General features: G+C 40.7%; 1 protein-coding gene across 3 annotated transcripts in view; it reads left to right on the forward strand.

Moving 5' to 3' along the window:
• Positions 1-344: 344 nt before the first annotated feature.
• The window catches only part of LOC131953398 (protein Wnt-16), a gene marked incomplete at its 5' end in the record, with an annotated part of 52,448 nt that continues 36,017 nt past the window's right edge, over positions 345-16,775 (forward strand). For 2 of the 3 annotated variants that reach the window (XM_059316560.1, XM_059316559.1), the window contains 1 exon segment: positions 345-583. In XM_059316560.1, the coding sequence (XP_059172543.1) occupies positions 345-583 (239 nt within the window). 3 annotated transcript variants of the gene reach the window in all.

The following is a 16,775-nucleotide window of genomic DNA, read 5'->3' on the forward strand; positions in this document are numbered from 1 at the left end:
AATTGAGCCTGTAAATTGAAGATGTAAATTGAGCATGTAAATTGCAGATGTAAATTGAGACCGTAAATTGTAGATGTAAATTGAAGATGTAAATTGAGCATGTAAATGGTTGAACATATACATTGAAGATGTAAATTGAGCCTGTAAATTGGAGATGTAGACTGAACATATACATTGAAGATGTAAATTGAGCATGTAAATTGAAGATGTAAATTGAGCCTGTAAATTGTAGATGTAAATTGAAGATGTAAATTGAGCATGTAAATGGTTGAACATATACATTGCAGATGTAAATTAATCCTGTAAATTGTCGATGTAATTGACCCAACTTTCCTCTGCCCCAGGTACCTCGGCGTGGCCTCGCTGGCCGGCTCGCTACATGACAGCTCGTGCAATGAGGTCCCGGGTCTCGTGCACCAGCAGCTGCAAGTCTGCAAGGACAACCCCCAGTCGTTGATGTGCATCAGCGAGGGCGCCAAGCGAGGAATACTAGAGTGCCAGAGCCAGTTCCGGTTCGAGCGCTGGAATTGTACCACCCAGAAGAACTACACCGTTTTTGGGCCGATTCTTAGAAAAGGTTGGAGTGAGTTCATGTTACTATTTTTAGGCATTTTTGGCAGTTCTTAGAAAACTTTGAATACATTCATGTTACTATTTTTAGGTTTTAAACATGTTTCTAAAAATAGAGTTCAGGATCCCGTGTGTCTAGAGTCTAGTTAAAAAATTTAAAACCTAGCATATTGTAGTCTTGAATATTCTAATTAAACTTTCTATCATTATTCCCGACGATTTAAATATTGGAGGATAATTTGTTTTTAAAGATTTTTTGTTTTACTTTTACTGGAATATTTTATGGACAATAAGGTTGTAGGTTAAGCTATTGATCCCGAACATCGTCTTTTACGGAAACAGCCTCTAAATTTTTCTAAATTTCTTTGACAGAAAGATAGCCTCCAAAACTTTCAAATTCCATCACGGAATGGCGTTTTTTTTTTATTAATTTTTTTTTTTTTTAGGATTATTAGTTTTTATAACTTTTAGCTTATCCCATAACAAAAATTATATCAATTGCTGTTTTCGACCAAATCTTTGATACAAGAATCCAAGTCAACTTTACTGTCCTTATAAACATAGGCAGGCTTCGTCTCTCCTTCCAAGACATTTTAATCATATCTAATTATCTTGGTCAAATTAAAATAACTTAAAATTAAAAGTTTAATTGGCTAGAGGCCCAGCTAGAGGCCCAGCTGTATGCCCAGCTACAGGCCCGGCTGTATGCCCGGCTAAAGGCCCAGCTACAGGCCCAGCTACAGGCCCAGCTACAGGCCCGGCTACAGGCCCGGCTAGAGGCCCAGCTGGAGGCCCAGCTACAGGCCCGGCTAGAGGTCTAGCTAGAGGCCCAGCTACAGGCCCGGCTACAGGCCCGGCTAGAGGCCCAGCTACAGGCCCAGCTACAGGTCCGGCTAGAGGTCTAGCTAGAGGCCCAGCTACAGGCCCAGCTACAGGCCCGGCTACAGGCCCGGCTACAGGCCCGGCTAGAGGCCCAGCTGGAGGCCCAGCTACAGGCCCGGCTAGAGGTCTAGCTAGAGGCCCAGCTACAGGCCCAGCTACAGGCCCGGCTACAGGCCCGGCTACAGGCCCGGCTAGAGGCCCAGCTGGAGGCCCAGCTACAGGCCCGGCTAGAGGTTCAGCTACAGGCCCAGCTACAAGCCCAGCTAGAGGCCAGCTACAGGCCCAGCTAGAGGCCCAGCTACAGGCACAACATAGCCCTACAAGGCCCGTGTTAAACGTTACAACGTCTTGCCTGAGTGAGAGAAAGGCCAAACAAAAAAACGACCTTTTACTTTCTAAACACTGCCCTCCACCCCACCCCTACACACCAGGCCTGCTCATACTTTATGAATGAACAGTTCGCCTCTGATTAACATAAAAAAGCTGTTAATATTACACGAAGCTCGTGTGTACCAACACCTCCCAAACTGCCTTGACGCCGCCCCTCCCCCTTTCCAAACCTACCCCGTCACGGATCATTAATATTGCGCGCGGCCCTACATATATGATTGAATCAGATTGAGGCTATTTATAACCCAACTTGTTCGGGGTAGCCGGATGAACTCAACATTTGTAATCATTCTTTACGGAGAGCTCTTCTGTTTTCTGGGTGTTGTTTACGGGTTATACGCCTACCCCTGTTGGGGACTGAGCTGGGAGTAAATAATGTCACTGTCTCGCCCAACGTAGCAAACGAAATGTTTGGTTCGAGGTTAGAGGGTTTTGACTGGCTAACTTGGCAACTTAGGCGACGACAATGTATAAATCTAGCATCGTATCTGTACTATGGAGATTATCTTCAGAAGGTTTTATCACATCCCCACTCCCATCTGCACGCCCATATGCACCCCCACCACTCCCCAACAACCGATAATCCGCCACCCTACCACCCCCTATACCCAGCCACCTCAACACACCCGATAACTTGCCGCTCTACCACCCCCGATAATCCGCCGCCCTACCACCCCCGATCATCCGTCACCCTACCACCCCAACACCCCGCCACACCCAATACCTCACCCCCCTATACCCCGACACCCCCACCCCCAATAATCCGCCACCTCACCACCCCCTTATACCCCGCTACCTCACCACCCCCAACACCCCGCCACCCCATCACCCCCCCCCCCCCACACGAGACTGTCAACGCCCACATAAACACTAGCTTCTACCTGGTTGATGAAGGCAACACACAAGTGGTACACCTAGGTGTGCCAGACAGACAGACATTAGACAGACACTCTCACAGACAGACATCTGACATCCATACAGAGACACTTGCAGGTGGACAAACATACATACCGACAGACAAACACATACAGAGTAAGACAAAGTCTAAGAGACATACAGTATACAGAGCTGTAGGTAAACATGGGCATTGCATCAGACAGACATACCATAGACAGACATACGGACGGAAAGACTACAGGCAAACACGCAGACAGACAATCTTAGCATTCTGCTTGATGATGTTATGCGTAGATAAAGTCGGAGTGATAGTCCAGTTGTATATATATATATATATATATATATATATATATATATATATATATATATATATATATATATATATATATATATATATATATATATATATATATATATATATATATATATATAAACTGTGCTAAGATACCAACAGTTCTAAGACACTAACAGCGTAAAAATGCCAACAATGCTAAGACACTGTGCTAAGACACCAACTGTGCTAAGACACCAACTGTGCTAAGACACAACTAGAAATGAATCCAAATTAATTTTTACGCTTGTTTACCTTGGGGTAAAAACTCTGGTTTAAATTGTGTAGTGCGGGGGTGTGTGCGGTGTGGTGGGGGTGGGGGGGGGGTCAGCACGTGAAACCCATCTCCTGTGATGCAGACACGGGAAACGAAAAGCCCTCTGATGTTGAGCTGTTTATAAATGTAGAAACCATCCGCATCAATTGGGCTTTAATTGTTTCCCCTTTGAGTCAAGCCCGAGCCCCGGCGCATCAAGGTGTAGCCCGTCATCGCTGGCCCGTCGGTTTACCTGCTCGCACGGCAATGCAAGAATCGAATAGTTCTGGGGGGGGGGGGGGTCTTATTCACTTTCTTTCTCTCGTCCTTGTCATAATACACTCGATGAACTCTATGGTAATAATTAACGAATATTGAAATACATATTATATGTATATATATATATATATATATATATATATATATATATATATATATATATATATATATATATATATATATATATATATATATATATATGTATATATATATATATATATATATATATATATATATATATATATATATATATATATATATATATATATATATATATGTGTGTGTGTGTGTGTGTGTGTGTGTGTGTGTGTGTGTGTGTGTGTTTATGTGTGTGTGTATATATATATATATATATATATATATATATATATATATATATATATATATATATATATAAACGTATATGCATAGTATTATGTATTTGCAAATCCATATAATGTTTGCGCGCACGTATGTATTCATTGGTAATTAAGTGTGAGTTTGTATGTGAGAATGTGTGTGATGATGATTGTGAGTGGTGGGAGTGTATGTGAATTTATTTGTGTTTGTGTATACATTTATTTCACGAGTTGGTCGGTGTGTGACTTTATGTGAGTTTGTTTCATCATATTCTTAGGACAGACCTCTAAATGTGCAACAGTTTTGTATCGATTCGATTCTTCGATGTAATCAACCTAACAACGATAACTAGAAATCGAACCGATTCCAGCGCCAATCGACGTGTTAAACGGAAATCTCGATGTTTGGTGTTTTCCTCCCGCACGTGCCCGAGTCACTCACCAGCTAGTTACAGACTCGCCAACACTCGGTCCCCAGACGATCGTTCCGCATCATTAAACACGTAGAGATAAAGTCTACGAATCGTTTCATCGAGATCCAACTGACGGAAAATGTTCGCTTCAGATATTCTGGTATCAAAATATATTGGCTTATTTTTAGTAAACAGTCGTATAATTTTATTTTCTTCATTTTAGTGCTTAAATAAAATCTCACTTTTATCAACGTTTTTATTTTAAAATATAGAAATCTAACGTCAAATTATCTAATTATAAGTTATGATGTTTTTTTTTTTATATTGTTACTTCTATGGTCGACGGAAAAAATTTGCCATGATTTGTTTTCTGTTGGTTATCATAGCCAGGGCGATGCCTAGCCGGAACGGCTTTTATCTTCGTTAAGTCACTAGCCGGTTTAAATATCCACCACCTCATGCCAACTATATATCCCAGGATCACGTGTAGCTTTCAGCTCCATTTGCCGGTAATTAGCATAGAACAAGCATGAACCTAAAGGTTAACTATAGAGACACGATAAAAGTTGCGTCCCTTGGTTTACAGTTGCGTCCCTTCGCTGACAGTTCCGTCCCTTTGATAATAGTTGCATCCCTTTGATAATAGTTGCATCCCTTTGCGCCGTGTGAGATATCAAGAATAAAAGCCTGCAGTATCACAAGGTGTAATGAAAGGCTGAGTTGTGTTAGCACGTGTTTCGCCTCACAGTCTCTGCCAGTGACCTACCGCAAACGTGGGAGTGTGGGTGTGTGGGAGTGTGTGTGGATGTGTGTGTGGGGAGGGGGTAGTGCTATCAATAAACGAGGTTATAGATGTATTTTGTGATTAGAACTTGATATAATGCAGGGGGATTATTGCCGGCAGCATTCATCAAACTGTTATTTTCTCCTTCAGAAAGCTAATTAGCTGAGTTATGGTACCGCCGGGTGCAGCGAATGTGCCCCGTGGTGGGGGGTGCGGCCGTTCATCCCCCGCACCCTGTGACGCCAGCTTGCTCGTGTATTGTCCTCTGTGACGTAGTTCCGGTGTGAAGAAATCTCGGAGTCGACTATTTATTTATTTTTTAGATAGGGGAATACCAGTTTGTGTATTGGCTTTCTCTAGTCACATTGTGTTGAAAAAAATAAAGCGGTAGTGATCTCCCCTAAAATTTCTAGAAAATTCTTATATAACACTACGCTAGATGGCAACTCGGGATATAGACATGCCTTTTAATCAGTTTTTTTTACATACTTAAACTTTTTAAAAATAGAATAGATTCTCGTAGAAAAAAAAAAGAATTGCGCGCCAAGTGAACAGCAAATATTGCGTGTATAATAGTGCGGAACTTCATAAATTCATTTGCGTTTTTTTTGAGAAATCGGAAATCGTGTAAGGTACTACTTCCGGTCAACGGTCAAGATTTTATAAATAATTTATAGATATTTTACATATATGTGCAATTTGGTTTATCAGTACTCAAGTTATAGGCTTTAAAAAAATTAAAAGTAGTATAAGTTAGACTTCCGGTTGTCGGAAATCGCTGAAAAATTGATACAGAGCTACACATTTGATATAATACTTACAAATGAAGCTTTATCAACTGGGGTGGGGCGCCAAGTTATTTTTAGTGTTTTAAGGGAGTCGCGATGATACAAATTACGGTTAAGACTGTGGTTAGATTTCAGGCTGAATTAGAGATAGGGTTACCGTTAGGGCTATGGTTAAATTTGGGGCTGAACTAGATATAGAGTTACGGTTGTGTTAGGGTTAGATTTGGGGCTGAACTAGATATAGAGTTACGGTTATGGTTAGATTAGAGGCTAACGTATTGTAATCTACCATATCCTCCGTGTTTCTACACGGAATTTTCAGAAGTTGACGCGTGCGTGTCAGATGTGTGCGTACCTGGCAATAAACTAATTGACACGGCAGTCAACGTCACACATAATAGTAGACGTCACACATAATAGTAGACGTCACACATAATAGTAGACGTCACACATAATAGTATACATTTGTAAAAAGTTACGTTCCATTTCAACGACGTATTAAATTGTACTAATTAAAGAAAAAATTTTTTTCTAAATTTATAATTTTAAAAATCAGTGTATTTTAAATAACTTAGATGAGAATAAGATACTGTAAGTGATTTGAAAAGTGAGACATTTATAAGGCATGAGAATTCATGAAAATTCTCCGCAAAGCAATGGGAAGTTGAAATGATCTCAAATACCTACTAACTCATGACTGTGAGTTTGTGAATCTTCCCCCGTCATTTTGTTTCTTTCATTAACTTTCTTTAAATTGGAATACTCTCCCCTTTTCCCCCCATTAATGACTGATAAAGGGGGTGATAAAGCGGGGGGCGCGGCGGGGAGCAGTCGCACAAAGACCGGCCCGTTAAGTGTATCGCTACAGCCGGTCGGCCGGCGAGAGCTTCGGCTGCTGCCGGCTGCCGGCGAAAGCTTGGTCTGTCATAAACGTCCACTTTGATGCTCGCCGTTTTTATTTACTGGATTCACATGTTGTTGTGGGTTTTTTTTTCTTTTTTGAGGTTTCTGGTAGCCGGCGGTAATTAGAGAACACGTGAACCAGGTTTGTGTAGTAGAGAGGAAGTAGATAGGTATATGTGCGGTCGTGTTGGGGTTTCTTGTAGCCGGCGGTAATTAGAGAACACACGAACACAATTGTGTAAGGTATAAGCCGGTAACGAGCGGCTCAGTACAACACGTTTAACTGACTTAACTTAGATTCAACCCTAGTCCGTATCTTAGACTTGTCTCAAACTCTATCCCCCCCCCCCCCCAAAAAAAAAATCTCTCCTATTACTGATGCGCTGTGAGTAGACTTGATTACAAACTTTTTCTGTCGGTGGATTTGTTAGCAGTCAAATCTTGTAACTCAATTTTGATCCGTTTCTAATGGCGCGATTTCTTTAATCCTTTCAGGTAAAATTATATCCGATTGCAACGAATAAATATTTAATTTTCAGTCTAATAAGTCATTAAAATAAATTTTAAAATGGCTGTATTCAATAACAAAAGGGAGATAATGGGATCGAGTATAAGCGATCAGTCATTCAGTTATGTGACTGAGATGAGGTATTCTTCATCAGTCAGGTGTATCACATTGTATCACACTACTACCACATAAATACACATGGGAACACACACACACACATACACACACACACACCTGATAACATGTTACCAAAATGTTATGTTTCATTAATTCTTTAGTGTCAAAGTTTTTAAAGATTATTAACAGAAAACATTGAAAATAATATTTTAATGGTGTATTAAAATACCTCAAACTCTATTCTAACAATCTTACCAATTCGATAAATGAATTCAAAAGCATTGATTATAATAAGCATTAATAATTAACAAAGGGAAATAATTTAGGTTGTGTCCCTTCGTTCTGTGTAATGGCGGTGAGTTGTATTTCGAAGAGAAAAAATTTATTTTAGATCAGTTAGTGTCTAGAATTTTCTAGAACACCTCAGAAATATTTGCATCCTGACATCAATCTGTATTCACGAGCATAATCTAATTATTTATTGTTCTACGCCACTGGAGGCCAGGGTTTAGGCCGCCCCTGGTAATTAGCATAATTAACCCTATATCTGGCGACCTGGCCTTTCGCCGAACACAATTTTAGATAGAGTGTTTTCTTTGATGTCCGCCTTCTCATGCGCTGAAAAAACTACAAACAAGCCATACGCTCTCTCCCGTGTCGGTACTAAATACTTACACCCCACCCCTCCCGTCCGACAAACCCAACCCTTTCCCATTAGACCCTTAACACCTTATCCACTCCCCATCCCTCCCCCGACCCCCCCCCCTTGCTCGGTGTAAATAGAGGGGGGGGGGTCTACAAGAATATCCAGCACAACTGCAGAGTGTGTCCGATAAAAGCAAGTCAGAAATATTTGGGCACAAATTCTTATTGGTGTTGCCTTTAAATATTGGGCACAAAAATTCTTCTTGGTGTTGTCTTTAAATATTGGGCACATATTCTTCTTGGTGTTGCCTTTAAATATTGGGCACAAATTCTTATTGGTGTTGCCTTTAAATATTGGGCACAAAAATTCTTCTTGGTGTTGCCTTTAAATATTGGGCACAAATTCTTCTTGGTGTTGCCTTTAAATATTGGGCACAAATTCTTCTTGGTGTTGCCTTTAAATATTGGGCACAAATTCTTCTTGGTGTTGCCTTTAAATATTGGATTGGGCACAAATTCTTCTTGGTGTTGTCTTTCAATATTAGGTAGAAATTCTTCTTGGTGTTGTCTTTAAATATTGGGCACAAATTCTTCTTGGTGTTGTCTTTAAATATTGGGCACAAATTCTTCTTGGTGTTGCCTTGCCTTTAAATATTGGGCACAAATTCTTATTGGTGTTGTCTTTAAATATTGGGCACAAATTCTTATTGATGTTGCCTTTAAATATTGGGCACAAATTCTTATTGGTGTTGTCTTTAAATATTGGGCACAAATTCTTCTTGGTGTTGCCTTTAAATATTAGGTACAAACTCATATTGCTGTTGCCTTTAAATGTTGGGCACATATTCTTCTTGGTGTTGCCTTTAAATATTGGGCACAAATTCTTATTGGTGTTGCCTTTAAATATTAGGTACAAATTCCTTTATATCGTCTCTTTAAATATTAGGTACAAATTCCTCTTGATCATCCCTTTATATATTAGGTACAAATGTTGGAAACAATTTGTAACTATGACATTTTTACATTTTTCCCAAATGTTTTTCTACAGTTTTTCCAAACTGCCTCTTGTGAACATATGTTTTTAAAATGATCTTAAAATTATAAGTGGTTATTAAAATTTAAAAAAAATTGAAAACTGTATATAAAAATGCTCATGAAAATCATGTGCTATTTTCTACATAAATGTTCACGAAATACATAAACATTTGCTATACATGTGTTATTTTGTCTTAAAATGCTGTTTAAAAAAATATTCTCCCCACAGCTTCCCCCCCCCCCCCCCCCCCACCCCTGAATATTAGGTACAAATTCGTCTTGATCATCCCTTTATAGCCTGCATGTTCCCCGACAGATCGACTCAGCAGGTTGTGTTTTGTAAACAGCTAATGAGCCACCAGGAGCCGTTGTTTTTAGCTCGCCCGGAGCCGCGTGCTGTTGATGAGTCTACCACTGCTTGCCTATCCGGATCATCTGCGCGGCGATAACTTCAATTTTATTGGCGCTCGTAAAATCTAAATTTAGATATTTACAGATCAAACCGAGGCTGGCTCGCGTGTTGACGCGCCATAGATATCTCAATACGAGGCGAGGTGATATAGTTAGCGGAGAAGATTAGTGAGTACTGCAGACAGTGGGGCCGGCAATGATACGTATAGTGGGTGGAGGGGACGGGGTGCTTTCTGGATTAAAATAGTTTTCACATTTTTACTTGCTTTCAAATTTTGATGTGAACCCTATCTCACGGAGCGCGCGTTGGTCTTTGATTTTGTTAAAGATCAGAGCCGTGGAGCCGAAAAAATGAGTGGCTCATGCTTGGCTCCCTAGGGTGGGCCGTACATGCGCACTTAAGTGTGTGCAAATCGTCTTGGCCAGGGCGTTATGAAAATGTGGGAAAGTGTTAGACGTTTGATAACACTTAAGGCTTGCATGATATATTTGTTTCCATGATATATTTGATTACATGATATATTAGATTACATGATATATTTGTTTCCAGGATATATTTGATTACATGATATATTAGATTACATGATATATTTGTTTCCAGGATATATTTGATTACATGATATATTAGATTACATGATATATTTGATTGCATGATATATTTGATGGCATGATATATCTGATGTTTGATTTCTATCTGCCACTTCCATTACCTAATCGGTCATCAATGTGTGTGTCAGGTTGCGATGACGTGGTACAGTCATGTGACCTACGGGCCAAACCATCACGTGACCTACGGGCCAAACCATCACGTGACCTACGGGCCAAACCATCACGTGATACACTGGTCACGTGTTTATATGATGCACATATATCTTCCAACAGATTCCTCCTTTTCCTCAGTAAGAAAACAACAAAAGTCAATTTTTTAAAAAAAATCAATGTTTTAACCTGAAACAATTATTTAACTCACTGACTGGAAACTTTTTCCTGTTTGACTTTAAAAAACTAACAGCCCACTTCCCACCACCAGTAGTGTCCGGTCGCTAGTCCCCCCCCCCCCCCAGTCCAACTGGTTAATGAATGTGAGAATGATTGGTTGAGGGTGGTTTATGGCGCCCCATGATTGCAGGGACATAACTCCTACTGGACTAGCAGTCATCATGGTCATAGCCGACGGGAACCACGTGACAGTGCCGGTAGATAAATCGAATGAGCGTATTAAAAGTATTTCAGAATGCTAGGGTTTTATCTTACTCTTCGTTTTGACTTGTAATGTTGGAAGAGATTTCATAGAACACATCTACGTATGCCCGGTGTCAACTTGTTATGCGCCAAATAGGGCGTTGACTCCGATTTCAGCCTGCATTTCTTTTTGTATTTGTTTCCACATCATTTTCCAATCAAGAACAAACTACAAGGCAGTAGTTGTTCGATTTTAGAGTTGTCTCTCCTAGATGAAGGTTTCCGTCCCTAGAAATGGAGCCTCATCTGCCAAGGGATTCATGTAATTTTTTTAAGTGATATAATTTCCAAGAACGTTCCCAATATTTGATCCAGATGGATAAAACTAAACCAAGTACATCTGACGACACCATCAGTCAAATAATTGACTCTAAGCTTGACCACGCAATTAGTTCCATCTGGTCAAATAATTTGAGTTATTTTTTTCTTAACATTTTAAATTAATTTCTGATGGGATAAAATTAAATTTCTCTTGGCTCATCTTGGTTGACAATTAGTCTCACAGTGTATTTCCAGCTGGTAATGTAATTAATCAATTCTCATCCATTTGTTATGTTTATCTGAGGTGGTCAGCTATAGAAGAATATAGGCCGTCTATATCTGCTTGAAAATAACACGGGCCCAGCAGTTGCCTGATCCAGTTCGTACTCAGAATAGTACCATACGGTACTGTAGTACTAACGGTACTCAGGATAGTTCCATACGGTACTCAAGGTAGTCCCATACGGTACTCAGGACTCAGGATAGTACTAACGATACTCAGGATAGTATCAACGGTACTCAAGATAGTACCAAAGGTACACAGGTTATTACGATACATTACTCAGGACAGTAGGATGGCACTATGGATCGCCTCAAGGGGGGGGGGGTCCAATTTTTACCCGGGGACAAACTTTCGATTTGCACCCCCCCCCCCTCAAACTTTCGATTTGCACCCCCCCCCCTCATACTTTATATATATACTAGGCATACTGCCTAGCTTCGCTTAGGTTTTCAAAAGCATTTGTTGATAATTTGAATACTAATTATTTAGTGATGGATGAGGTATGGAGTGCTTAAATTTAAACAGTAATGCTAATTTTAGAGAAGATGTTGTTGATTGTTGCTTATCATCTTTTCTGAAAGAAATTATTTGAAAGTACGCAATTTATAACTAAAATGGAAATAGAACTACAGAGGTTCCATGAACAGTATATTCAAAAATTTCTATTACATTGACTTTTAAAATTATTTTTTAAATTTAATTATGATACGTAGCTTAATTGGTAACTTAATTTTTTACTAAAGCAAATGCTATACTTTGTCATTTTCTGTTTCTGTTTAAAATAGTATACAATTATTTGAAAAATAATTATTTAAATAGGTTACCTCCCTTGAAAATAGACCGAGTGACGTATGTCTTTGTTTTCTTTTTTTAAACCAAGAAAATACGATAAATAAACATATTTAACGACTACAATGGCTTTTTTCCGACGGAAATAAAGTTTTTTTGTTATCCTCCAGGGTCGGTTTACGACCTCAAATAATTTTAAGGGGATCGTTCGTCAATTTATTTATATACATCTCATATAAGGAGAATTTTACTCGCGGTCATCTTTTAGCCCTGGTCGAGGGCTTTGAGTCTGACCAACAGTTTTTCCATAGGGCCTAGTCATCTATAGAAGTGTATGCAAAACATGAGCATGATGTACAGAGGTTAAGTAACCTAAAAATTGTGTTGAAAATTCCCTGTTTTCCCCATAAAATACAAAGATTATATAGGGAAATACAACTGGTCAGTTTTGACCGCTTTACGAAGTTTTCCCAGATATGCCGAGTTTTTTGTGACACCCCTAGGTGTTCTTCTACCACCTCACAAAATATCAAGGGGGGTCGTCGGAGGAAATTTTTTTTCGTAATATAGCTCATATAAAGAGAATTTCACTCGCGGTCACTTTTTAGCCCTCGTCGAGGGCTTTGAGTGTAACCGACAGTTTTCCCTAAAGGTCAAGCCATTGACCTAGGAGCATGCAAAAAATTAGCCAGATATACTGAGTTTAAGTACCCTAAAGTCTGCGTTGAAATGACCCTCTGTTTTTCCCATAAAATACAAAGATTATATAGGGAAATACAACTGGTCAGTTTTGACCGCTTTACGAAGTTTTCCCAGATATGCCGAGTTTTTTGTGACACCCCTAGGTGTTCTTCTACCACCTCACAAAATATCAAGGGGGGTCGTCGGAGGAATTTTTTTTTCGTAATAGAGCTCATATAAAGAGAATTTCACTCGCGGTCACTTTTTAGCCCTAGTCGAGGGCTTTGAGTGTAACCGACAGTTTTCCCTAAATTCCAATCCATTGACCTAGGAGCATGCAAAAAATTAGCCAGATATACTGAGCCTAAGTACCCTAAAGTCTGCGTTGAAATGACCCTCTGTTTTTCCCATAAAATACAAAGATTATATAGGGAAATACAACTGGTCAGTTTTGACCGCTTTACGAAGTTTTCCCAGATATGCCGAGTTTTTTGTGACACCCCTAGGTGTTCTTCTACCACCTCACAAAATATCAAGGGGGGTCGTCGGAGGAAATTTTTTTTCGTAATAGAGCTCATATAAAGAGAATTTCACTCGCGGTCACTTTTTAGCCCTCGTCGAGGGCTTTGAGTGTAACCGACAGTTTTCCCTAAAGGCCAAGCCATTGACCTATGAGCATGCAAAAAATTAGCCAGATATACTGAGCTTAAGTACCCTAAAGTCTGCGTTGAAATGACCCTCTGTTTTTCCCATAAAATACAAAGATTATATAGGGAAATACAACTGGTCAGTTTTGACCGCTTTACGAAGTTTTCCCAGATATGCCGAGTTTTTTGTGACACCCCTAGGTGTTCTTCTACCACCTCACAAAATATCAAGGGGGGTCGTCGGAGGAATTTTTTTTTCGTAATAGAGCTCATATAAAGAGAATTTCACTCGCGGTCACTTTTTAGCCCTCGTCGAGGGCTTTGAGTGTAACCGACAGTTTTCCCTAAAGGCCAAGCCATTGACCTAGGAGCATGCAAAAAATTAGCCAGATATACTGAGCTTAAGTACCCTAAAGTCTGCGTTGAAATGACCCTCTGTTTTTCCCATAAAATACAAAGATTATATAGGGAAATACAACTGGTCAGTTTTGACCGCTTTACGAAGTTTTCCCAGATATGCCGAGTTTTTTGTGACACCCCTAGGTGTTCTTCTACCACCTCACAAAATATCAAGGGGGGTCGTCGGAGGAATTTTTTTTTCGTAATAGAGCTCATATAAAGAGAATTTCACTCGCGGTCACTTTTTAGCCCTCGTCGAGGGCTTTGAGTGTAACCGACAGTTTTCCCTAAAGGCCAAGCCATTGACCTAGGAGCATGCAAAAAATTAGCCAGATATACTGAGCTTAAGTACCCTAAAGTCTGCGTTGAAATGACCCTCTGTTTTTCCCATAAAATACAAAGATTATATAGGGAAATACAACTGGTCAGTTTTGACCGCTTTACGAAGTTTTCCCAGATATGCCGAGTTTTTTGTGACACCCCTAGGTGTTCTTCTACCACCTCACAAAATATCAAGGGGGGTCGTCGGAGGAATTTTTTTTTCGTAATAGAGCTCATATAAAGAGAATTTCACTCGCGGTCACTTTTTAGCCCTCGTCGAGGGCTTTGAGTGTAACCGACAGTTTTCCCTAAAGGCCAAGCCATTGACCTATGAGCATGCAAAAAATTAGCCAGATATACTGAGCTTAAGTACCCTAAAGTCTGCGTTGAAATGACCCTCTGTTTTTCCCATAAAATACAAAGATTATATAGGGAAATACAACTGGTCAGTTTTGACCGCTTTACGAAGTTTTCCCAGATATGCCGAGTTTTTTGTGACACCCCTAGGTGTTCTTCTACCACCTCACAAAATATCAAGGGGGGTCGTCGGAGGAATTTTTTTTTCGTAATATAGCTCATATAAAGAGAATTTCACTCGCGGTCACCTTTTAGCCCTCGTCGAGGGCTTTGAGTGTAACCGACAGTTTTCCCTAAAGGCCAAGCCATTGACCTAGGAGCATGCAAAAAATTAGCCAGATATACTGAGCTTAAGTACCCTAAAGTCTGCGTTGAAATGACCCTCTGTTTTTCCCATAAAATACAAAGATTATATAGGGAAATACAACTGGTCAGTTTTGACCGCTTTACGAAGTTTTCCCAGATATGCCGAGTTTTTTGTGACACCCCTAGGTGTTCTTCTACCACCTCACAAAATATCAAGGGGGGTCGTCGGAGGAATTTTTTTTTCGTAATAGAGCTCATATAAAGAGAATTTCACTCGCGGTCACTTTTTAGCCCTCGTCGAGGGCTTTGAGTGTAACCGACAGTTTTCCCTAAAGGCCAAGCCATTGACCTAGGAGCATGCAAAAAATTAGCCAGATATACTGAGCTTAAGTACCCTAAAGTCTGCGTTGAAATGACCCTCTGTTTTTCCCATAAAATACAAAGATTATATAGGGAAATACAACTGGTCAGTTTTGACCGCTTTACGAAGTTTTCCCAGATATGCCGAGTTTTTTGTGACACCCCTAGGTGTTCTTCTACCACCTCACAAAATATCAAGGGGGGTCGTCGGAGGAATTTTTTTTTCGTAATAGAGCTCATATAAAGAGAATTTCACTCGCGGTCACTTTTTAGCCCTCGTCGAGGGCTTTGAGTGTAACCGACAGTTTTCCCTAAAGGCCAAGCCATTGACCTATGAGCATGCAAAAAATTAGCCAGATATACTGAGCTTAAGTACCCTAAAGTCTGCGTTGAAATGACCCTCTGTTTTTCCCATAAAATACAAAGATTATATAGGGAAATACAACTGGTCAGTTTTGACCGCTTTACGAAGTTTTCCCAGATATGCCGAGTTTTTTGTGACACCCCTAGGTGTTCTTCTACCACCTCACAAAATATCAAGGGGGGTCGTCGGAGGAAATTTTTTTTCGTAATATAGCTCATATAAAGAGAATTTCACTCGCGGTCACCTTTTAGCCCTCGTCGAGGGCTTTGAGTGTAACCGACAGTTTTCCCTAAAGGCCAAGCCATTGACCTATGACCATGCAAAAAATTAGCCAGATATACTGAGCTTAAGTACCCTAAAGTCTGCGTTGAAATGACCCTCTGTTTTTCCCATAAAATACAAAGATTATATAGGGAAATACAACTGGTCAGTTTTGACCGCTTTACGAAGTTTTCCCAGATATGCCGAGTTTTTTGTGACACCCCTAGGTGTTCTTCTACCACTTCACAAAATATCAAGGGGGGTCGTCGGAGGAAATTATTTTTCGTAATATAGCCCATATAAGGCGCCGGTCAGTCAAGGTCAGTTTTGACCCACTCTCCGTAGACTTTTCGGCCAACCGTCACCGGCCCTCGTGTTCTATCGCCCAAAGGCACCATCGTGCCAAATTTGACGCGCCTGCGGCGCCGGGAAGTGCCCTATCGGGCACCTGACCACTTTGCTTTATATATATAGATATATACCGAGGGGTCTATGGGGAGGTTATGACCCCCCCCTAACCCCCCCCCGCCTACGCCACTGCTGAGGACAGCTCCCTACGGTACTGAGGACAGCTCCATATGGTACTGAGGGCAGCTCCATACGGTACTGAGGGCAGCTCCATACGGTACTGAGGGCAGCTCCATACGGTACTGAGGACAGCTCCATACGGTAGTCAGGACAGCTCCATACGGTACTGAGGGCAGCTCCATACGGTACTGAGGACAGCTCCATATGGTACTGAGGGCAGCTCCATACGGTACTGAGGGCAGCTCCATACGGTACTGAGGGCAGCTCCATACGGTACTGAGGACAGCTCCATACGGTAGTCAGGACAGCTCCATACGGTACTGAGGGCAGCTCCATACGGTACTGAGGACAGCTCCATACGGTACTGAGGGCAGCTCCATACGGTACTGAGGACAGCTCCATACGGTACTGAGGGCAGCTCCATACGGT

This window comes from Physella acuta, unplaced genomic scaffold, assembly GCF_028476545.2.
Source record: "Physella acuta isolate Inbredline_101_S28 unplaced genomic scaffold, ASM2847654v3 ptg000919l, whole genome shotgun sequence".
NCBI lineage: Eukaryota > Metazoa > Mollusca > Gastropoda > Physidae > Physella > Physella acuta.